The following is a 24,643-nucleotide window of genomic DNA, read 5'->3' on the forward strand; positions in this document are numbered from 1 at the left end:
AAAAACTGGCAATTTCTTAGAAGTTAGGAAGAGATTATAATTTAAATTTTCATAAAACTTATTATACTTCATTTTAAAATGTGCACTGTTTTCTCAAAGTGAGAATAAAACTAAGCAAGGGAGAATATCATGAATTTTAGAAATAAAAAGACTTGCTCAGATTTCACTGCAACATCATATAAATATGAGTTAATGCTACATTTACAACTATGAATTCTTGTTAGAAACCCGTATTAACCTATTAAAATGTCTTTTTTTTTTTTTTTTTTTTTTAAGATTTAGTGCCTGGGTGGCTCAGTCAATTAAGTGCCTTCGGCTCAGGTCATGATCTCAAGGTCCTGGAATCCAGCCCCATATCAGGATCTGCACTCAGCAGGGAATCTACTTGTCCCTCTCTCTCTGCCCTCCCCCACTGCTTGAACTCTCTCTCAAATAAATAAATAAAATCTTAAAAACAAATGAAATTTTCCTTAAAAAAAAAAAAAGATATTTGAGAGAGAGAGGACATGTGAGAGGGAGGCAGAGGAGGGGGAGAGAGTCCCAAGCAGACTCCACACAGTGGGGCTCAATCTCACCACCCTAAGATCAAGACCTGATCTGAAATTAAGAGTCAAAAGCTTAGGGGCACCTGGGTGGCTCAGTCATTTAGCATCTGCCTTCAGCTCAGGTCATGATCCCAGTGTCCTGGGATCCAGCCCCACATCAGGCTCCCTGCTCAACATGGAGCCAGCTTCTCTCTCTCAGCTCCCCCATACTTAAAATGTTCCTTCTCTTGATATCGATCTCTATCAAATAAATAAATAAAATCTTGGGGGGAATAAAAGAGTCAGACCCTTAACCAACTGAGCTCCCTAAAATGTCTTAAAAAAGAAAATGTGGGGACGCCTGGGTGGCTCAGTCAGTTAAGGCACTGCTTTTGGCTCAGGTCTTAATCCCAGGGTCCTGGGATCGAGTCCCGCATTGGGCTCCTTGCTCAGCAGGGAGCCGGCTTCTCTCCCCACCTCTGCCTGCCACACTGCTGGCTGTGAGCATGTGCTCACATGCGTGCACTCTCTCTCTGACAGGTAAATAAATAAAATCTTAAAAAAAAAATGTGAAGAGCTAAAGTGCCTCTTACTTTATCATCAAAATGTACACTGAATAAATAAGAAACCCTCCATTTTATGTCAAATATTTATTTTACTTCAAGTTCAACCCTAAAGAGTCCCTAAAGAAAAATCAGCTATTAGATTTCATCTCTCATTATTCTTCATTCAGAACTGTATTATCATTAATTTACTTAGTATCTGTATCAGTATGACAGAATGTACGGAGAGTATTTGGCAAAAAATTTTCACTCCAGAAGTTAATAGCACAAAGAGATTTCCGATCTAAAAGGAGAAGATGAGAAAAGAATCATGTCTGGATAATTAGCTCAAACTGTAATAATTTATCTTTTTGTTATATATTCGTGTGATTTATTTCCAAATAACTGTACACTTAAGCAAAAATACTGTACCTTATTAAGGATCAACTTGTTAAGGAAGAGGATCAACCGATCTCTTTCAAGTTTATCTGTGCACTATTGAAATAAATGAGAATTTAGTCAGAAGTGAACAGAAACACAACCTAAGTTATTATCTCCAGACAAACAACCGTCAATAAGACTGTTGACTCCAACAGTCAATAAGAAATAAAGTCATCTTTTAAACATCAAGAACATGAGAGAAGACTATTCATTATTCTTTAATTCCTCAATGTCTTACATTCCCTGAAATTTTATATAACTTATCTAATTTCCCTAGAAAGGCATATATTTTAAAAGTCAAAAATAGATTACTTTAATATGTAGTGTATACATATACAAATATATACTTTAATATATGAAAATGAAAATTGAGACAAATTACCCCAGATGACACTTCTCAATTAAGGAAATATTCTAAAGAATGATTATTTCATATAAATCACATCATGATGAACAGAAACAAGAAGTAAAAATATATCTGCCTAGGGGCGCCTGGGTGGCTCTGGGTTAAAGCCTCTGCCTTCAGCTCAGGTCATGATCCCAGGGTCCTGGGATCGAGCCCCACATCGGGCTTTCTGCTCAGCAGGGAGCCTGCTTCCTCCTCTCTCTCTGCCTACTTGTGATCTCTCTCTGTCAAATAAATAAATAAAATCCTTAAAAAAAATGTATCTGCCTAAAAAATACAAAGGCTATGCTATAAGTACTCGGGTTTGCTGGAGTTAACAGCGAATTAGAATTCAACAGTACAATCTGGTCTAACAACAAACAATAAAAATTTTCATCTGGTTATGTTATTTCCTAGGTATGCTTTTATGATCTTATCCAGAATCAGTTTTCTAATATACGAAGTATGACTGACAGTTAAGGTAATTATAATAAGCACTGATGGCCATTTAAAAACTGGTGAAATGGTTCTAGGCAGTTCACTGAAATTCAAAATGTTAAATATAAGAGGACTATAAGCACAAATGAAAGAACAAAGTGTATATACAGCAACAAGTAGGTTATACTCATATCTGAGTTGCAGGATAGATGAATGGGTCACTATGTTCTTTCCCCCAGCCAACCTCAAGTGTTAAAGGACAAACTTTCTAAAATGTACTAACTCAAGTTTCCCCTTTTTTGGCTATCATTATAGTTCTAAAACCTTTTATAATCTTCACACTGAAATTCAGTATGCTAGCCAGTGCCTGGGTGGCTCGGTTGGCTGAGCGTCTGTCTGTGGCTCAGGTCATGATCCCAGAGTCCCAAGATCAAGTCCACCATCACACTCCTTGCTTGGCAGGGAGTCTGCTTCTCCCTCTCCTTCTGCCCCTTCCCACCAATCATTCTCTCTCTCAAATAAATAAAGAAAATATTAAAAAAAAAAATTTAGTGTGCTAGCATAATTTAAGATTCTTCTGAACTGGAAAACCCAACAGTCACTATTTCTTTTATACACTGTTCCAACTCATCCATACTTAAAGATTGGCAAATAAGTCACTAAAGTTCAAAAGCAGCAACTGAAAAAAATAAACTGACATGAACAAACACTAACCCATTAGTCATTTTTTATTCATCTAATTTATATTTAATTAAGTATAATATAAACCACACAAAACTCATACAGAAAGTTATGTTAACAATGTAATCAAACAGAATTTATATTCAGTTGAAAATTTAACAAGTACCCAAAATGCAAGTTTTTCAAGTAGCAGTTTCCTTAAATGATATTCTTACCCTCTCTAACATTCCGATGATATATCTTGTATCTGTAAAAGGTCCTATTTCTTCATGACATCTACCATAAACAATAGCAAGAGCTTGTAAACATAAACACTTCATGTTTACTTTTGGGGTGAGCAGGAAACGATGATAGAGCTCGTTGAAAAATTCATACCTAGATTTTTTAGAGAAAGTTCACAATGGAATCAGCCATGAAACTAAGAATGAAATCAAATATAACAATTTATGAAGAGTAGCTTACGATCTCTTAATTGATCCACTTTCTTCATTCTCATCTTCCTCCAATAGTAATCTCAGGTAATAGTCTCCTATTTTGATTTCCTCTGCCAGGCACTCATATTTAACCTTTATTAATAAACACACATTAGATTATTTTAGTTTACAAGAAAGTGTTGGCAGTTTCCACATAATACTTCTTAAATTCTGTTCAGAGCTTTTTTCTTTTCTTGTAAGACCACCTTTACTAGGAAAAAAATTCATTTCTTAAAATATTTGATAATTCATTATTACTAATATAACTTAATATTCTAGTTAAATGTTACTGAGTTGGTATTCTATGCCAAATTTACGAATGTAAAACTTGCTGATAAAAACTTTCACAGGACTATATGGTATTAATGATGCTGAAGAGAAGGAAGACTTAAAACACTGTTAAGAGATAATCTGCTTCACTCCTTTCTCAGTTTGTCACAATCAACTATGGAGTAAATGATCCTGTACCACACACAGTTTGTGCAATTCATCTAGGTTACCCCAGGTTTTTCCTCATCTCCCAAAACATCAACTACACTTTATGGTGTATTTTTATTTATTCATTCTCTGCATGTCACATTACCCCAGATTACAAAGGAGGTGACACATGAAGGAGAAGTCTGTGATGATCAGGAGTTATGGCAGCACCATGACCTTTGTACTCAGGCTGCTTGTCTAAAGTAAAGATTTGCAAGCAATTGTAAAAAGGAATTCTACTGACCAGATTATTAAAATTCTTTTTCCAAAGCCTAAAATAACTAATTTCTAAAAATATAAACTATATAAAATCAAATATAAATATATACATATATCCATTTCACTTTCTTTCTATAAATTGAGCATTCAATTCATTCAACTTCTATTTACTAAATATATACGGTACGTGCCATGCACTGTTCTAGTCGTCAAATAAACAAACATAAAAATTACTGTCCTTGCAGGAGTAGCAGATAAAAAAGCAAAATACACATGATAATTGGGTGACAGTAAAGTGTTATGGGGTGGAATAAAGCAGGGAAAGGGAGAGGGAGGAGGAAAGAGTAGAAGGTTGTATGTACACACACAGAGGGCCGCATTTTTAATGATTTATTCATTTTTAGAGAGGAAATGAGTAAAGGGGTGGCAGGAGGGGGACAGGGAGAGATCTCAAGCAGGATCCTTGCTGAGCATGGAGACTGACACGAGGCTCAATCTCACAACACTGAGATCATGACCTGAGCTGATATCAAGAGTTGGACACTTAACCAACTGAGTCACCCAGGCACACCAAGGGCTGAATTTTTAAACAGAGTGGCCAGGGAAGGCGTATTCAGATGATGACATTCAGTTAAAGACCTGAGGGAAAAAACAAGTTATAAAACTATCCAGGGAAAAAGAATATTCTACTAAGAAGGAATAGCAAGTAGAGAAAGATCTTCAGTCAAGAACATGAATCTGGTGGTTTCCAGGGAACTTGGTGTTGCTGTAGCAACAGTGAAAAGGGTGAGTAGTAGATCATGAGATCAAAGAAAGAATGCTTGGGATTAGAGGATACGCAAATCTTGTCTCGTTTTATTTTTAAAGATTTTATTTATTTATTTGACAGAGAGAGCAAGAGAGCACAAGCAGGAGAACAGCAGAAGGAGAGGGAGAAGCAGGGTCCCTGCTGAGCCAGGAGAATGATGCGCGGCTCAATCCCAGGACCCTGGGATCATGACCTGAGCCAAAGGCAGAGGCTTAACCATCTAAGCCATCCAGGAGCCCCGCAAATCTTGTCTCATAAGTCATTCGAAGGATCCCAGGCTTTTTCGAAGTGAGAGAAGCACCAGAGAGCTCTGCACACATAAGTGACATGACCTACTTTATTTTAACAAGATCACAATGCTCCTATGTTTACATAGGAGGCATGGGTGGAAGAGATTACAAGGAGGCATGGGTGGAAGCAGAGATACTGCTATAATCCCACAAAAAGAGGAGAGTTGGGTTCTGGACAAATTTTGGAAGTGTACTAAATAGGATTTGCTGACAAACTGGAAGTGGGGCATAAGAGAAAAGATGACTTCAAGGGCTCTGACTAGAAATTAAGAAGGAGCCATTATCTAAGACCAGAAAGACTACAAGAGAAGTAGGTTTGGGAGCAGACCAAGTGCACAGTTTTAGAGCTACATTCTAGTTGCTTATTGGACATCCAATTATAAAATAAGAGTATGAGATCTCAGAAAGAAAATCTGAGATAAAAATCTGGAGGCCACCAGCAAAGAAAAAACAGTTAAAGCCATAAGACAATGAATATAAATATGAGATCCAAGAACTGGTCCTTTGTGCCAGTTTAGAAGTAGGGAAAATAAGAAAAATGAACAAAGGAGGAGTGCATAGTGAAGGAGGAGAAAATCCAGGATAATACAGATTCCCAAAACCAAAGTAAAAAAAGTTTTTTGAGGAGAAGGGATTGCGCACAATCAAATCATTGTATTTTGCAAATGCAGCTGGATTAAACCAAAGCCTACAGGATCATGAGTATGTTCAAATTCACAAGTGCTATGAAAGCTTACATTACGCACACACATGTTCCTTGATCTTATTCTATTGTTCTTCACATGAATATTTTAATAGCAAAGTAAAATATGGGGGCGCCTGGGTGGCTCAATCGGTTAAGCATCTGCCTGTGACTCAGGTCATGATCTCAGGGTCCTGGGATTGAGCCCCGCATCAGGCTCCCTGCTCAGCGGAGAGCCTGCTTCTCCCTCTCCCTCTCCCTGCTGCTCTGCCTACTTGTGCTCTTCTCTCTCCATCTAATTAAAAAAAAAGTAAAATATGGCCACATTCAGAATCAACTACCACAAAAAAAGTTAGTTAAACAAGGTACAAGTACAAGGAAAAAAGGAAAACAGGCTGTATTTCAGTGGAGAAAAAAAATCTAAGGGGAAAAAAATAAGCAAAGAACAGATCTAGAAAGCAGAAGACCAAACTCATTGAAACTCCTACATTCTCAGGTACAAAAGTTCAGGTACAAAGCTGAGTTACCTAATGTAATGAATTTTTATTTTTTGTCTCAGACAAAAATAAAAGTTTTCTAGTATTTCCTCCATAAAATTAAAAAGGAAAGGTAAAAAAAAGTTATATAACCATAAATCTTTGAAAAACACTCCAAAAATAACATGTGCTTCCAAAAAGAAAAAATTGGTATTATAAAAATTAAACTTTACCTCAAATTCATGGTGGTTCCAGGAGATCACATTAGCACTACCAAGCTCTCTATCAATATTAAATGCTCTCATTTCAGATTCAAGACAATCTCTCAGTTCTTCTCGTGTTTTGAAATTCCAAATTAGGTTTGACTTGGCATGATCCTGACCAAACCTATACATATAATCAGAAAATAGTAGGAAGCAATAAACACTTTTAAAAAATCTATAAGCATCACTTACTGCATTTTATAATAAGAAAACAGCAGAATTAACAAACTTTAGCAAAAACTATGTTCTTTATGAAGAACATAAAATCTCTGTAAATTAAGTATAGTACAATGTAAATGGTAGAATCTTGGTGATAGGTAACAGGTGTACACTGTAAATTCTTTGACCTTTTCTGTATCTTTGAAAGTTTTCATAATAAAACACTAAAGAAAAAAAAAATGAACCCAAACCACAAAAACAAATCTGTGTGGATTTCAAAACAAGGAAATGATATTTCACTTTCAATATTTATTGCTAGTATAAATTTCAGTCAGAAAATAATTACAATCGACTATCAAATTTCAGGTTGGGAATAAGAATTTCTGAACTATGCACCTGAGTATGAAGTATGTAGGATGAGCAACATTCTAGATTAAAATGTTACAAACTACCCAAGAAAGAATACAGCTAAACAGCCAAGTTCTGAATGATATTTGTAAAATATCTTCCTTTTACTCCTAGAATAATTTAACTGCTGTAATAAATTTGGACACAGGTCTGAATTGGAGGTGGATGGGCATCATATCCTTCCGTTTTCATTCTGCAACACTCCTAGAAAATATGATGTTAGAGTTCAAGAGAGCTCTATGGGAGACAACATAATTGAAGGATTTCTGAGAAAGAAAACCAATATTCTTAAGACCATACTATATACTGTATTTATACTTTAAAAATACTGTGAGAAGTTTCCAAAGCACGTTATTTTCCTTTATCAGCCAAGGTATAATCAATATGTCAGCTTCCAGAATAAGTACTGTAAATTACCTCAATTTGGAGTTAGAAAATCTCCAAACTGTTTCAAAGTCTTTGTATGTGTGTATGTCTGTGTGTGTGTGTTTGGCATGGAGGAACAGTGGGCAGAGCCAGTAGATGGAGAAGGGGTAAAAAGGTCAGAAAAGCTGGAAAAGTATATTCAGCCAGCTAAGCTGGATACCCATTTCCCACATGTCTCCTTATGTTTTCATCATCTACCTCTTTTAAGTAGCCATCTCATCTCAAAAATTTAAAGATAACTTTAGCTCCTCAGTCTACCAACACTCTTAAAAGACATTAACATATGGAAGCATCATTAATCATACTAATATTAACAGTTAAAATTCTTGACCTTGAGAGCGTAAAAATACCCACAGCATAGAGCACTAGTTTCAGGCAAGAAAAACCCATCATGGTTCTTCTAATGGCAATGCCAAATTTAATCTGTTGGAAAAGAGGCTTTAAGTTTACCTATAATAGAAGAGATCCCAATTTGCTTCTATTTTTATTCTTTGTCTTCTCTTTCGAAGAACCACTGGCTTTTGATTTATATTCTGGAAAAAATAGAAATAAAATTTCATAATGCTCAATCTGGGGCTACCAAATAGGCTCAGTGAGAAAAATCATCTCTTTATAAGTGATGAGAAACATGTTCTACATCAAATTTCAGCAGAAATAAATTAATGAAGCCAAATCCATAGAATATGAATATAACATTTGTATCACAATGTGATAAGTATGGTACTAGCAGATAATTCTAGTGTTGTTGAAATATTTTCCAAGTAGCCTAAAGTTATTGTTTCAATGCCAAATTGTTACAGTTTATAGTGATGACTGATAAAATTTATAGTGATCAAAAAGTGACTTGTTTTAAACATTTACATGCAGTTAATACATAAGTCATGGGAAAACAATAAATGCAAAAGATTACAGGTTATTAAACTGCTATCAAAGCCATAAGGAGCAAGTATAAATTGAAACAGCTAATGGACAAGAAATAAGAATCTACATTCAGACACATGTGAGGTGAGATTTGAATTTATTAGACAAAGAATCTCAAAGACAACTCCACATGCCAGGCAGTTGAATGCATTTCATACATGTAGCAGGTACTTAAACTCACCGTATTGTTTCTGTCCTGAATTTAAGTTTAAAAAGGAAAAAATGAAAAAGTTTTAAACAAAAATGAGAATGAGCCTGTATGTGTTAAGCTGTATCTATCATACAAACTTCAAGAGGAGGTCTCAATTATAAATCATCTCATTTTAAGACAGAAGGCGGCCCACCTGCTTCTCTAAGTCTATGACTCAAATTTTAGGAAGTCATAAACACTTTTGAGAGTACAAAGAAAGCTATAGCCCCTATTCCAGAGAAAGACATATATGTAAGGCCTGTAACTAACTGAAGGGGAGGATTTCAAAGATTTCTTGAAGTCTATACATGGGCTGGTAGTTAGGAATCTCCTCTCCAAGTGAAGCCTGAAGATACGGTAGACATTAAAATTCTGACCTTTGATGTGACAGAACCAAAAAGTAGAAAGTAGTAGAGATTAAAACACAAAAGTCTATAAGTAACTTCATTAAAGAAGTGACAAATTATATAAAACAATGCAGAAAAAAAAAGAATAGAAGGAATAAAGCCTAACTGAGTAATAAAATTTAAAAAGTAAATACTGTTTAAAATACAAAACCTACTGGTTATGTAAGGAACTGTCTCCTACAAATTTTAATTCTGTGCACCCTCATGAAAACTAATGAAAGGTGACTTGAACAAAGCACATAAACAATTCAAAGATTTAGTTTTAATGATAAAATTTTCTCTGTAACTTCTAATTAAGCAGCACTTTCTTCAATTTCCCCTGCTCTCAAGACAAAAAGCTGGGAGTACAGAGTGGTGAAAATGTAAATGCTATACACAAAAAGCACAATCAGTTCTCTCCATAAATAGAGTTCACAGATTCAACAGACTTAGGGTAAAACCCCTATCTAGCTAAACAAATACCTCAACTAAAATAAAAGAAGAAAGAGCAATATTATACATTAGCCAATGTTTATTATTAATTGAACACACAGCATTAGCTACAAATGAAATTGACTTAAAAACATTCTGATTATGTAAGAAATGCAGTTCCTTTTAAGCCTAGCCAGTTAATCTTGACAATGGTTAGTTTTCAGACTAGCTAAAGCACATGATCATTCCATATTTGGGTGTTAATATTTCTACAAATAAAAGAATCACAAAGATTATTCACTGTTTCCTAAAGAAATTAACATTAAAAATGGCACTACAGCAAAAAAAATCCATTTGCTACCGAAACAGTTTCTTGACCAGCAGTTCTATTTGGCATCCTTATTTGCTCAGTTTTAGATAACACCCACATAAATGAAACCAACAGAACAATAAAACATTATTGATATTTACAAATATACTATTTTTCCTCTGAATTGTTGTCTTTAAATAGCATGTGTTATCTGCATTTACAGCTAAAAGAGCTTTGCGTTCAAGCTTTTGTTGGATAGATGTATATGAAATCAATGCCAAAAACTTACTTCAGTTAATTACATCCAACAGCTTGAACAACTATGATTTTAGAAATGGGGCTTAACTACCTGAACTCAAAGGTCATAATTTTTAATAACTGAAAATCATTTATATCCTATCTGTTGATTTTTAATTACTCAAATGGTATAGGAATATTATCATGACCAAACATGTACATAGTGCTTCTATTATTACCTTGGTTTTTTTTTAGAGAGAAAGAGAGAGAGATAGGAGAAGCAAGTGAGTGGGGTGGGGTGGAAAAAATCTTAAGCAGCACACTCCGCACAGACCTTGACGAAGAGCTTGATCGCACAACCCTGAGATTGTGACCTGAGCTGAAATCAAGACAGACGCTTAAATGACTATGCCACCCAGGTGCCCCTATAATTACCCTACTTTTACATCAAAGCAGCCCTACAAAGTAGAAAAGGGAGGCACTGTTATTCTGATTTTATGCCGTAAGTTGTTTTATGGGTTAATAAACCACAAAATTAGGCTCAGATGTAGGTTAAACAGTTCAACATGGAAGATTCTCCTCACTATCCTAGCCATTTGGAAAGCATGTCTAGTTCTTAATCTCAAGAAACAAACTGAGGGTTGCTGGGGTGGTGAGGGGATGGTAGCAATAGGATGGCTGGGTTATGGCCATAGGGGAGGGTATGTGCTATGGTGAGTGCTGTGAAATGTGTAAGCCTGATGATTCACAGACCCATACCTCTGGGGCAAATAATACATTATGTTAATAAAAATAATTTAAAAAGTTAAAACTAAAGTATGTCTAGTGATTCTTTGTATTGCGTATGTCATTTACACAGATCAGCATGAACACTTTAGGCTCAAGTTCTATAGAACTGAATTTTGGGCTCAATTTCAGATACACACAAAAGACTACAATTGTTCTGTAGCACTGACTCCTACGTCTAGATGTTCTGGAAATTCGTAAGAAACCTGTTTAGTGAGATATTTATATTATTTTCTTTGTATAAAGAAATAGCTACCATAAGTAGAGATGGTTTAAGGGAACGAATGTAAGTGTGGTTAATAAAAATGGTGAGATCAAGTCAACTTTAGTTGATTTAAACTTTAGTTGATTCCATCCTAGAGAGAAGAATATGCATTACTAAATTAGGTTCTACTGATCATACTACTTGCTAAAGAGTAAGACCAAAACTGTTTTTGACCTGGCCTTGATTTGAGGAGCTAATACTGAAAAATTTAAGTACACACAGTAAATTTAAAAATGTGAATCTTATTACCAAAACACCTGTCTAGCTCTGAATAAAAATGCTAAAGATGAGCACTTTATTTTTATAGCTATAAAATAAAATTCAGAGAAGGAAGGAAAAAAGCAGATTCATACAAATAAATTAGCATGGAAACTAGAAGTCATGGAAGAAAACCTAAGAGTGGAATTTTATATTAAATTTCATATAAAATACCTAACTAAAATCCTAATCACTGATTCATATAACTATGGATTAAGAAAAATTTATATAAAAATACGAATCACAATTAGGTGACCCTTCTTCCTATGTTGTCAGAAATATCTGACTACCCTCTCTGTGAACAACAATGAAAGCAAACCTACAATACACAGAAGTGCTAGAAGTCTGGAAGCAGATTTTTACCTCTTTTTGTGCAATGCCCATTCTATCCCTCCAGTGCATCAACACAAGATCTACTTTTTCTTTGGCAAATTTTTCAACTTCCTTAGCAGCTTTTCCAGCTAGTCTTTGCCACTCTGGAACTTTATTAAATTTTCCATACTGATCCTGTAAAATAACATTAAAATCCATTATAGTCCTGTTTGCAAATTTATTTTTTTTAAATCTAAGTAAAGCTGAGTCACACTATTTATTTTACATAAAATACATACTGGATGTTGGGGACTCAGTGAAGAAACAAAGTGAAAATTCCTACAATAAATTATACTTTTGTCCAAGAAATCTTAACTTTTCTGCTTAAGTTTCAAGATGATTCCTATGTGAAGGGTGGCAAGATGTGAATGGGAGATGGGTATAAATAGAAAAATGGAGTGAGGAAAGGAAAAGAACACATACAAGACATTATTACAATGGTGTATCTTGAAAGATGTTTAAGTAATTTTCTCAGAGATAGCCTAACCTTAATAAAAAAACAGCTTTTGTTAGAAAAAAAAAAATTCCTACCTAAGTTACTTTCAACATTTATCAATCACACATTATATGCAAAATATCACATTATACATTTGAAACTTAAAAAAAAATCCATTCCTGAATGTGCCAATAAGCTGAGTTAAGGAAACAAAACATACAAGGTTACTACTATTCATAATACTAGATTGAGGTGATGGTTTTAAAACTCTATAAATACATGAAAAATTACTGAACTGTACACTTAGAATAGGTGAATTATATGGGATGTAAATTTTACCTTAATAAAGCTGTTACTAATACTACTACTTTTAGTACTGCTATTCAATACAGTAAATTCTTGGTTCATGTCTAAAATTTTTAGTGTGTTTTACAAAGAGTGGTCTTTTCAACCTGAAAAGACACTTAGGACAATCATTATTTACCATTGCTATTTTCACATTATCTCTAACATGCATCCGATCAGCATCCTTCTCAGGAACTGGATCTGAGCTGTCCAAGTAAGCCAGCAAGCCTGGCGGCTAAAAGCGAACAAACACAGAACATAAAATCCATTTTCAAAACAACTGCACCAAAGAAAATTTTAGCTTTCAAAACCCAAATAAATACTATGATTTAAGCCACTGAGGTTAACTTTTATGTGACAATTTATGTTAGCAATTATGTGACAACTCCTATGATATGCATCTTTTAAATAAAAAAGAAACTAAAAAAAATCCTTTAACAGTATAAACTCACTCAATGAAATTTTACTGGGCAAGAATACATTAATCTTCCCGGCATTCAACTGACTTACCAAAATGCGTTTCAACAAGTTCGTCGCAGTTGCATTATCAGCTGTCCAGAGTCCCACTAAATGTCTACTTAGCTGTCTGAAAAAAGCAGACGTTGAGAAAGGTTTGCTGCTTTATCTCAGCTAGAACAGAAAGGAATTTTTAAGAACAAAATATCATATAAGAAATATAGCTACAGCAAAGAAACCATTCTGATGTTAAATACTTAAAGTCAGTATTTTAATGTGCAGAGGTGTATGAAACAGTAATTCAAAATACTGCTAACATTTTAGAATTTTCTCCAAATCAAAATGCTTTCCTGATTAACTCACTAATTTTCAATGGACTTGAACATGAAAAAGTAAGTAGGTTTTTACCTCATTTAAAGAGAGAAAACAAGACAATTAGATTTGATGATGTTCTTAGTTTGTGTAACAAGTCCTAATATAGTGGTCATACAGCATTCTGGCATTCTTTGGAATTCTGCACATGAGTAAAAGTCAATAACTATGTTCTAATATAACCTACTTGGCAAGGTCAGAAATAGAAAATATTTCCAGTTTTGGAGTCTGGAGACTTAAAGCACTTAAAGCAAATTATTTTACTCATGCCACTTTAGAGGTAAAAGCGTATTTTGGTTCAAAGTGAACAATTAGGAACTGAATTTATGAATTTATGACTTAGTGATTTATTAATCACTATGTGCTCCTCATAAGCAGAGAATATATTTTTTTTTTTTAGAGAATATATTTAATTCACTGTTGACCCTTCTGTGCTTCAGTAGGGATTCACACTGTCATTTGCTACAAGAATGGGTATGAAACCTATAAGAGAAATAAACCAAACTATAGATATATGTCCTTACAAGGTTACACTCCCAAAAGAAAAAAGTTTAAAAACCCAAACTGTACTCTGCACTATCACCAAAAAAATGAACACTACTAAAACTATTCATTTCTATGTCTAGTTGAAAATTAACTACTTAATTACACTTATAATTTCCTTCACATGTATCAGGTAGGTATCATTTATCAGGGATTCCTAAAAAGGCTTTTAACAGGGATAAATGGGATAACTTTTTATCATGGTAATTTGTAAAAGATAAAGCAATGCAAATGAAAAGCCTTAACTTGTATTATACATTGACAGTTTTTCAATACTGTGACTGACCACAATAAAGAATTTAACTGGTTGTTTAATATAAAGAGGAACACAACAAGCAAACATCTTACATGTGGGTTTAACGGAGTAAGACATTAAATTGTCTCTATTTTAATGAAAGATGGTATCTAGTATTACTTATAAGACAATACATCAAAGAAATAATCATTCTTTTAGATCTTTTTTTGTCCTCTCAGGCTACGTAAAAGACTACTTTCATGGCTAACATTTATAAATTGAAGGATGCAGACAGTCTCTAAAATAGTATAAACAACAGAAAACCACTGGCAAGGCAGCATACCACCACGACATCTAATAACTGGATATAAGCGACAAAAAAAGGAAATTTGTGGTATCATAACAAAGTAAACCTAAGTCAGCAATTACTGCTATCATTTAAAAAGTCAAAAGAATATGATGAAAATATTTTATGATATTCTCTCTTTTTTTAAACTAATGAGTCATAGTATGCTATGGATATCTGAAGGGTCACACATCAGGAATCATAAAGAAAAATTAAAAGGGATGGAATTCATATGGCCTGGAGTAAGTGAATAGATTTATGTACTTCTATACATTTAATTATTAAAAAAAAAAAGACAATTTACCAAAGGGGAAAATGTTTAACTCTAAGAGATTTAGAATACCTAAGCCAGTTAGACAAGGTTTTCTTTATTCTTGGAGTGCCTAACTGACCAAAGATATTTAAAAACTGACACGATGGCCAGATGGAAATACAAAGAGAAAAAAGCCTGGGCACATGGTTCTAGTTCCATAAGCTTCTAGGCACTCTTTTCCATGTTCCAGCCCCATGACTATGTGTGTACAGCCATAACAGGAAAGTAAGGGGAAAAAAATCACACAGATCTGTTTCCTCCCCCAAGCTCTCCAGGGGCAGGGGTAATGATCATCTAGGCACAATCTTTCTATAAGGAAAGGAAAAGGAGAACTAGGTAAATCAAAAGAAAAAGAAACATTTCCATAATCCAAACAGTCTGTTTTATGTAATATCTGAATCCATTTTATAAGCAGCAAGTTAATTTATAGCAAATTAAATTTAACCTACCTATTTGTAAGCATCCTTTGATCTGAGCTTACTGTAAACATCGCAGTATGCAAGTGTCGAGGTAAGGCACCTTCACTTAGGGCAAGCTCCTGCATTTTTGTAGCAATTTCTTTGTCACCTTCCTTTGGAAAAAGGGGAAGATGATCCCTAAAGCAGCATTCCAGAACAAACTATCCTAATTTTACAGAACTAATTTTACATCTCTAGGTAAAATAATTATATAGTATACAATGTAATAAAAATTTGAAATGTAACTTAATTACCCGAAAATAACACAGCTGATACAAGTAATTTTAAAAATAGTATTTGCCTGTGGAACAAGGTTTTAAATGTTTACAGATACATTTATCTTATGAATTATGTTTTGCTTAATTTAATATTAAAATTAGGTTCATTCTCTGAGTTTATATCAGCCAATGAAAAGGAAAGGTGACTCAGGGAAATCAGTAATTACTATCCAAGGCTTCTACAAAACCCGCCTTGCTTTTATTATTAACAAGATATTCATTTTCATGGTGAACACAGCTTTTTGTTTTTTTAAAAGAATGATGTGATAAACTGGAGTAGTTCTTTTCATCCTCATTTTACTTTGCTTTTAGATGGACTCATTCTGGCAACAGAGTTAAGACAGGGCTACTAATCAAAGGTAATCACAGAACTATGAATTAAGTAAGCAGTGTGATATTTAAGACAGCCTAAATGCAAAAAGCAAAAATGCACACAATATTAGTAAAAAAAAAAAAAAAAAAAAAGCACAAGTATATAGTACAACTGAATATGTATTATGTATATATCATTCTGACAGTATCAATACAAATATACACATAGTAGGTATACATATATACATAATTAGCATATGTACACATATAATTTTGAACACTACACGGTCTAAGACAAAATTTAGCAAAATGCCAATAGTAGTTATCTCTGGATGATAAAAATATAAATGATTCATTTTATTTGTTCCTTGAATTTTTTTCTGTAAACACCAATGTTTCTTCAAACACCACATACTACACTTTTACAATTAAAAAAAAATAATAATTTAAGATACTTGCCAGTATTTCAGTGTAAATAAAGTGTTCCTTACACAGACATCAGCTCTAGTCACTAGCTATGAGTGTGACACTGTGGCTTATATGATGCCCAAGTTTACATTTTGGTTATATCTGGCCTTCCATGAATGGCAATGAGGGTCAGGAACACACTTTTGTTTGGTCTCACGGTCCTAGCTGTCCTTGGCTGCCAGGTCTGTGAGAGATACATTACTTTGGAAGCTAAAACCCATTAGCTACAGAAAGAAAATTGGCTTAAGCTGTAAATACACACTAAAAATGCAAAAAAAAAAAAACTTTGAGGTGTAATTTTTTTAACATCTACTTAAGAGTATACTACTTCTATGCATTCATTTAGCTACATGTTATATTTACAATATATATTTATGTATTATGATATATTTATATCACTGAGTTTTTTGGTAAAAGAAGCAAACACTCTCACATTTTATCCAAATCACTACAAACAACAAAAAGAATTCAAAGCCATCTGATGTCATTGTAGACATCCAGTATGCAAGTTGATATTTATAACCATGATTTTATTTTCTAAAAATCAGAAGGCTAAGCAACTATCTTAGATAAACAATATCCCATGATACCATGCCCTGATCTCTAGAGCTTAATGACAAATGCACCTTAGCATGAGGAACTAATTTTTGTTACCATTCTTATTTAATACCACTTTGGTATGAACTAACTCCATTAAAAGACTTCTATGTAACCTCAGTACCGAAAGATTTCAATACCATCAATACCACCATTCTCCACCCCCAAAGAGAGCAAGAGAGGAAAAATGCTAACTTTTAATTCTTTTAAAACAAACAAAATACAAATAATGTAGGAACCGAAAGATTTAGTTGCCCAAATCCCACTTACCTCACAACTTTAAATATTGAGAACTGTTTCTGTAGTTTAAAACTAATTTCTGAATAAAGACTCAAAATTACTTTTCTGACCCAGAAAAACTGCATGTTTCCCATAAAGGCTGGAAGGTAATTTTGTCAGCTTCGATTAAAATAGCCAATCAACATTCAAGTAGGTTTAAAATTTCAAAATGTTCTCACCTCTATTATTGCTTTCATAACCAATCCAGCTCCCTTTATGATTGCCATGGAAGGATGCTTTAAAATAGGGGAAAAAAGAATTAAAGAATAAAAGAATTTTATTGCAACATACTAGCTATTGCTTTTAAGGAGGATATACAATTTTATCAGCCATTAAAATTAGTAAAGGCTACATCTCAAAGTCACAGTCTGGTTAAAAGTTTTAGATATTCTGGGGCACCTCGGTAGCTCAGTGGGTTAAGCCTCTGCCTTCGGCTCAGGTTATGATCTCAGAGTCCTGAGATTGAGCCCTACATCGGGCTCTCTGCTCAGCTGGGAGCCTGCCTCCCCCTCTCTCTGCTAGCCTCTCTGCCTACATGTGATCTCTCTCTGTCAAAAACATAAATAAATAAAAATCTTTAAAAAAAAAATTTAGGAATTCTTATAGCTTTAAGAATTAAAACATTAGCAGGAAACTGCTGGTACTTATTTGAATAATTAGTTATCTGAATGATAAATATCAAACAGTAATGATGTAAAATAATACAAAATAATGTTTACAAAACAAATGAAGATAAAATAAAAATATAAGCAACATATAGAAACATCACATGTACATAATAAATACTATAGTATTATATAAAGTAACACTGTTTTCAGCTATTTATAAATAGCCCTATTTGGGGGGAATTTATAAAGAAAACGGTACTCTGGGCCTATCAGAAAATAAGTTTTTCACTACTTCTGAGAAAAGATAGGCAATAGGGTCAAAACAGTGGTCAAAAACCATCAACAAAGTTCTACACGAAACACCAAGAAATCTGTGGAATTAGATAACCTTAAGATGACAATGTTTTAGGCTGTATTTATCAGCATTACTATGGAAGCACACATCCTTTATTTATTTATTTTTTTTGAAGTTTTTATTTATTACTTATTTGACACACACAGCCAGAGAGGGAACACAGGCAGGGGGAATGGGAGAAGCAGGCTTCCCGCTGAACAGGGAGCCAGATGGGGGCTGGATCCCAGGACTCTGGGATCATGACCTGAGCTGAAGGCCTAACAACAGAGCCACCCAGATGCCCACACATCCCGTATTTTAAAACCAAACTGACCCAAAAAGTAGTTTTCTGATAAGAAAGATACAAGCTCTCACCTGAAAAAGCTTAAAGAGAGTTCTTCCATTGGATGCTACCATCTCTAAAAGCATATCGAACTGCTGTCCTTCAGTTGTCTCACTATATGGAGCACAGAGGGCAAAAGTAAGGAAGTCCAAGAGTGAACTAATAACTAGGGCACCAGTCCCATGATCCTGAAACAAAGTAACATACTGCCTTAGGATAAAGAAATTCAAGTAAAACACAGCAATAACGTGCTTCTGTTACCTTATAAGTTAAACAGTAAATCCACTGCTTACCATATCTCAAAAGGAAAATAATTAAAATTTGGTCAAATTTCAAGAAAATAACCAAGACTCCTCAAATACAAATAACTAAGGTTAATATGTTTAGTATTTATATAATAAGCAATCTTTGACAACATTTAAACAACTCCAACAATTTGTTCTTTCTAAATCTATAGGTTGCCCATCTCCAAAGCTGTTAGCAATGACTGAGGAGCTGATTTGGCTTTTTTTTTTTTTAAAGAGCAGTTTATTTTATTTTTTACATTAAAGAAAAAGAAAAAAATCTAAAGTCTTTGCAACTTATTTTTCCCAGATAAATGGAGACAGTCCTAAAACAGAATATTTTACTATTAGCAAATGACCAAGCTGACCAAACTGTTGTACAATCAATATTGACCAAAGTTGGGAGCTGCAATTAAAAAAAAAAAAAAAACTGCCAAACTGCACGTCTAGAATACCTTTCAGTAATGTATGGTATCTCTCATTAAGACAAATTTAATTACAACTTACCACGTGGGAATTAAATTTTTCCAGTAAGTTTTCCAGAAACTTCTTTGAAGAGAGAAGCGAAGCTTTGTTCAGCTGTTCTTGTCTTAAGTCATAGTCATCATGCATGGGCTATTGATTAAAAATAGTGATAATTCATGAGCAGGCCCACATATTGGCATCATGTGCAAGTCATTTATAAAGAGTATTCATTAAATAATAAAAGAATTAAAAATCACAGCCTTTAAAGTTGAAGGCAGAAAGGAAACTCATGATAAGACAAGCAGGCAAAGTGAGATTCCCCGAGTCTGATGAGGCTTCATAGACACTGTGCCCAGCAAGTACCCATAGAGAGTACTGCACAAGGTACTCTCTTGAAAGTCCCAAGTCTCCTTCTTAAAATGCAAGTGACACCCATTTCCTCTCCTCCAATTTTATAATTTAAATTTGAAATGATAAGATAAAACTTAGCATTTATTTGATTATTTTTTTTAAGTGTTTAAAAACAGGTACTAAAATGAGCAGCAAATACTTCTTTGTCTTTTCTGAATGGTGGAATAAATGAGAATGGGAAAAACATTCCAGTATGATGGTTAGGAGTAAAGATTCAATCCTAACTTTGCTACTGACCACAGCTGACCTCTAGCAAGGTTAAGCTGTTTCAGCTCTAAGTTTTACTTTCCTCAGCCATCCAAGTGAGATTAGTAGTACTTAGCTCATAGGACTATTATGAAGCTTAAATGAGATAATTTGTATAAAATATATAGCCAAAATCTAGTATGTAATGAGAGCTCAATGTATTTGTTTCACACTATGGTATTTTATTATCCAGTTACCCCACTAGTTCCTTTTTTTAAAAGATTTATTTATTTATTGGGGCTCCTGGATGGCTCAGTAGGTTAAGCGGCTCCCTTTGGCTCAGGTTATAATCTCAGGAGTCCTGGGATTGAGCCCCACGTCCAGGCCGTTGCTCAGTGTGGAGTCTGCTTCTCCCTCTCCGCTTGCCCTTCCCCTCACTGTCCTCGCTCACTCTCTTTCACTCTCATAGTCCTGGGGAGCATGAGCTGAGGAGGGGCAGAGAGAGAGGGAATCTCTCATTAGTCCATGCTCAGAGCCGAGATAGACAAGGGGCTCAATCTTACGACCCTGAAACCACAACTTGAGCAGAAACCAAGAGTCAGATGCTCAAACCAACTGTGCCACTCAAGCACCCCATCCCAGAATTCTTTCAATGGAATTATTAGGAATTATTAGTAAAGATAATAATAATTTATTAATAATTCATTAGTAAAGATAGTAAAACTGACTTTTGCGTAAAAATGCAAGGTTTTATCCAAGTGATTACTTAGGTTTTATTCTATACCACTAAACTTGCCTGAACCACTTTAGTCCCATATGCTAAATACAACATTGAAGTAAATCAGGAATTTCAAAGTTATACTGAACAATTCATTGCTTCTCCTATATAAGCTGTCACCAAGTTAGTTTCTTTACCCTCAGCTTTCAAACTTCTTTACCCTCAAATCTTTACCCCATCCTACCTCAGCATCTTGTTTCTTACATATTTGGTCCACCTGTCTCTAACTTTACCTCTAATAGAGTCTCCACGTAACATCTGTGAGCTTTCGGAAGTTCAAGCCTAGTATTACTGATTCCCTGATGAAAAACCTTTCCGCTATTCCTTACTAAAGGATACAAATCTAGCTTCTTTGTCTGATACAAAAGGCTTCTGATAACTGCATCTCTGCATACATCTCTAGCTGTACTCCTAATCCCACACACTTCCAAACAAGCTTTATGATCTAGCCATTTCAATTATTTGCTTCTTCCCCAACATGCCTTTGCATATGCTCTCCCCTTTTCCCAGGAAATCCTTCTCATAGAGGGAAAATACCTGCCTATGCTTTAAGCTTCAGATCATTTGTAACATCTGAAAGATTGGCCTCGAATCTTTTGTCTTCCCCTCACCACAAACCAAAAACACTAAGTGCTGCCTTTTTAGGGATCCCATAGGCCCAGCTACTTTAGATTACACACATATGCCCACCTTACTGGACTGTCAGCAATTTCAAGGAAGGAACAAACTCTGTATTTCTAGTAGATAGCACAGTGCCAGGTTTATAAAATGTGCTAAACAAACGTTTACCTGAATAAACAAACTGCCAAGAGAGCAATTTAGGAAATACAGAAACACTGAATTGAATTGCTACAATGAAAATCTGGGTTTGCGGAAATTTAAAACATCAATCAACTTAAGAAAAACCAGTCTCCCTTTAAAAAACACTACTTACACACATGAGGGCACAGAGCATATCAACAGCTGCATGGATTACTCCATTGTTGCTCCTCTTGAGTGCTTTTACCACCTTCACTCCTAGACGCTCCCGAAACCTGTGGAAAACAAAACAAGAAAAAAAATATATAATAGCAATATCAGAGCATTATTTTATTATTAAAATGTAACATAATAAGTCCTCTTGAGTTTCTATTGCATTCAGCAAGTACGGATTTTAAATTACACCTCTAGAACCTATCAGTTCCCGTAACAGTTTTTTCCTTTGAGGGCAAAGATTTTTTTTTCCAAGTTAATTAAAACTAAAAGGGATTTTGGGGCACCTGGGTGGTGTAATCAGTTATGTTTCCAAGTCTTGTTTTCCGCTGGTATCGTGATCTCAGTGGTGTGAGATGGAGCCCCACGTTGGGTTCTGTGCTGAGCAAGGAGACTTAAGACTCTCTTTCCCTCTGCCCCTCTCAAGTAAATAAATCTTTTTTTTTTTTTTTTTAAGATTTTATTTATTTGTTTGACAGAGAGAGCGAGCGAGCACAAGCAGGGAGAGAGAAGCAGGCTTTCCACTGAGCAGGGAGCCCTATGGGAGGCTTGCTCCTAGTACCCTACCTGAGCCACAGTCAGACGCTTAACCCACTGAGCTACCCAAGCACCCCTCAAATAAATGAATCTTTAAAAACAAAAACAAACCACTTAACGGGCTTTAACTTCCTATTCAAAGTCATTAAAAAAAAAGTCAGTATGGGGCACCTGGGTGGCAGGCTCCACGCTCAGCAGGGAGTCTACTTCTCTCTCTCTCTCTCTCTCCTTCTGCCCCTCCCCCTCCCTCATGCTCACAGGAGTGTGCTCCTCTCTTATAAATAAAATCTTAAAAACAAACAAGTCAGTACATTGCAGGTATGTAGGAGACAACAGTCACACCCCTCAGTTCCACTCACCCTCAATTATTTATGAATAAAAACAATTGTATCATTATTTGATATCAGTTTTAGACAGATGTAACAAGATAAAACTGTTAATTATCTGCTACTTTGAGTTATTTGTATTCTCTACAAGATGTTTAAAGACAACTTACTTTGGAAGCTGAGTGAAGGCCAGAAAACCAGCTTTGGAAGCCACAAGCCTCCTCACAGCCTGGAACTGACTCTCAAGTTCTGCATTCGAAGCAACAACATCACCCTCTTGCGACAGTAAAGCTGTTATGGCATTATTGATCAGTTTTTCTTTGTTTTCTGAGAAGAGACCCTAGGTAAGAGAAGAATGTTTCAAAAAGTTTCCACTCCTGAAGTTAATGACAATGAACAAATTGTAACACAATTTATCTTACATCCTGCGTTACTGCATGCAGAACTCCACTATACGAAATATTAGCGTTGAACCTGAATACAGCATCTGCAAAGTTGCCATCTGTAAGATGAAAAGGTTCAAAAAGATTTAGAGGTTTGCATTCCTAATTTTTAAATTATTAAGGAGATGGATGGAAATGCAATTATACTTAGATCAATACTTACTTGGAGGTGTGGCTAAAAATCTGAGATGAAGGCTCTCTACCTCCTCATCAACAGGCATGCTGAGTAACCCCCATCGCTGACCTTTATGAGTTGGTGTCATTTTTACACAAACATCTCTGTTACCAGAGGCTCTTACTCCGTCCAGCAAACTTGCTAATAAAGAATCTCTAAGCAAGGTAAAAAAATAAACAGGTTTTAGGACTGATAATTAAGGATAATTTTGATTCAGAATATAGCATAGGCCCTTTAGCAGGTAACCTACTCAGGAAGAGCTCAGGAGGGTACAAGGAGAAGCACAAGGGAACAGGGACTTTAAGAGAAAGCCTGGAATTCTGCTACTAGCTCTGTTCTTTGCTGTCACATACCTTGTACAAGTTACTTAAGCACTATGAATGTAACACTTTTGGGTTTTTTCTTTGAGATTTTTTAAAACAGTTTTACTGAGGCATAACTTACAAATCAAAAATTCAACCAATTAAAATTCAACCAATTAAAATGTACAGTTTAAGAATTCTTAGTGAATTTATATAGCTGTGCCATCCAATTTTGGTACACTTTCCCAACCCCCCAAAATTCCCTTGCCCATGCAAAAAACAACCCAGTCCCAGGCAACCACTTATTTTCTATCTCTATGGTTTTGTTTCCAAGTAACTTCATCAAGAGAATGAAAAGGCAAGCCACAGTCTACGAGAAAATATTTACAAAAACCATATCCGATAATGGACTGTTATCTAAATACACATATTGTTGATCCTAAAGATCAACAATAAGAAAACCAACTCAATTAAAAAGTGATCAGAAGGGGTGCCTGGGTGACTCAGTGGGTTAAAGCCTCTGCCTTTAACTCAGGTCATGATTCCAGGGTCCTGGGATTGAGCCCCGCATTGGGCTCTCTGCTCAATGGGAAGCCTGCTTTCTCCCCTCTCTCGCCTACTTGTGATCTCTCTGTCAAATAAATAAAATCTTAAAAAAAAAAAAAAGTGATCAGAAGTCCTTAACAGACACCTCACCAAAGAAGATACACAGATGGCAAATAAACATATGAAAAGATAACACAGTTATCAGGGAAATGCAACTGAAACAACAACAAAAAAAGCCCCACACACCTATTAGAATGACCAAAACTGAACACTAATAATATCAAATACTGGGGAGGATCTGGAGCAACAGGAACCCTCATTCACTGCTGCTTGGAGTACAAAATGACACAGCCACTTTTGGAAGACAGTTGGCAGTTTCTAACAGAACTCAACATCCTCTCAGCATATGATCCAGTGATCACACTACTTAGTATTTATACAAAGTATAGGTGCTGCCGAAGCAAGCACAGTATTAACACCAAGGATGAAAACTTCCGTCCACACAAAATCTGCACACAGTTGTTTACTACAGCTTTATTCCTAACTACCCAAACTTGGAAGCAACCAAGAGGTCAAATGGATAGATAAACCATGGCCACGTCTAGACAATGGAATATTACTAAGTATTAAAAAGAAATGAGCTATC

At 35.0% G+C, this 24,643-nt stretch overlaps 1 protein-coding gene across 2 annotated transcripts in view; it reads right to left on the reverse strand.

Moving 5' to 3' along the window:
- DNAJC13 (DnaJ heat shock protein family (Hsp40) member C13) overlaps positions 1 to 24,643 on the reverse strand; it is a 124,810-nt gene that overhangs the window by 52,408 nt on the left and 47,759 nt on the right. The window contains exons 10-26 of one of the 2 annotated variants that reach the window (XM_004762501.3): positions 23,138 to 23,304; positions 22,954 to 23,033; positions 22,702 to 22,871; positions 21,631 to 21,730; positions 19,364 to 19,471; positions 18,605 to 18,760; positions 17,467 to 17,523; positions 15,345 to 15,466; positions 13,141 to 13,216; positions 12,770 to 12,865; positions 11,841 to 11,984; positions 8,795 to 8,809; positions 8,143 to 8,225; positions 6,670 to 6,823; positions 3,474 to 3,577; positions 3,227 to 3,386; positions 1,499 to 1,561 (exon numbers count right to left, since the gene is read on the reverse strand). In XM_004762501.3, coding sequence (XP_004762558.1) covers positions 1,499 to 1,561; positions 3,227 to 3,386; positions 3,474 to 3,577; positions 6,670 to 6,823; positions 8,143 to 8,225; positions 8,795 to 8,809; positions 11,841 to 11,984; positions 12,770 to 12,865; positions 13,141 to 13,216; positions 15,345 to 15,466; positions 17,467 to 17,523; positions 18,605 to 18,760; positions 19,364 to 19,471; positions 21,631 to 21,730; positions 22,702 to 22,871; positions 22,954 to 23,033; positions 23,138 to 23,304 — 1,855 coding nt within the window. The remainder of the gene's footprint in view (positions 1 to 1,498; positions 1,562 to 3,226; positions 3,387 to 3,473; positions 3,578 to 6,669; positions 6,824 to 8,142; positions 8,226 to 8,794; positions 8,810 to 11,840; positions 11,985 to 12,769; positions 12,866 to 13,140; positions 13,217 to 15,344; positions 15,467 to 17,466; positions 17,524 to 18,604; positions 18,761 to 19,363; positions 19,472 to 21,630; positions 21,731 to 22,701; positions 22,872 to 22,953; positions 23,034 to 23,137; positions 23,305 to 24,643) is intronic. The other variant, XM_004762502.3, reaches the window with a different exon arrangement.

This window comes from Mustela putorius, unplaced genomic scaffold (assembly GCF_011764305.1).
Source record: "Mustela putorius furo isolate JIRA1106 unplaced genomic scaffold, ASM1176430v1.1 tig00003834_pilon_pilon_pilon, whole genome shotgun sequence".
NCBI lineage: Eukaryota > Metazoa > Chordata > Mammalia > Carnivora > Mustelidae > Mustela > Mustela putorius.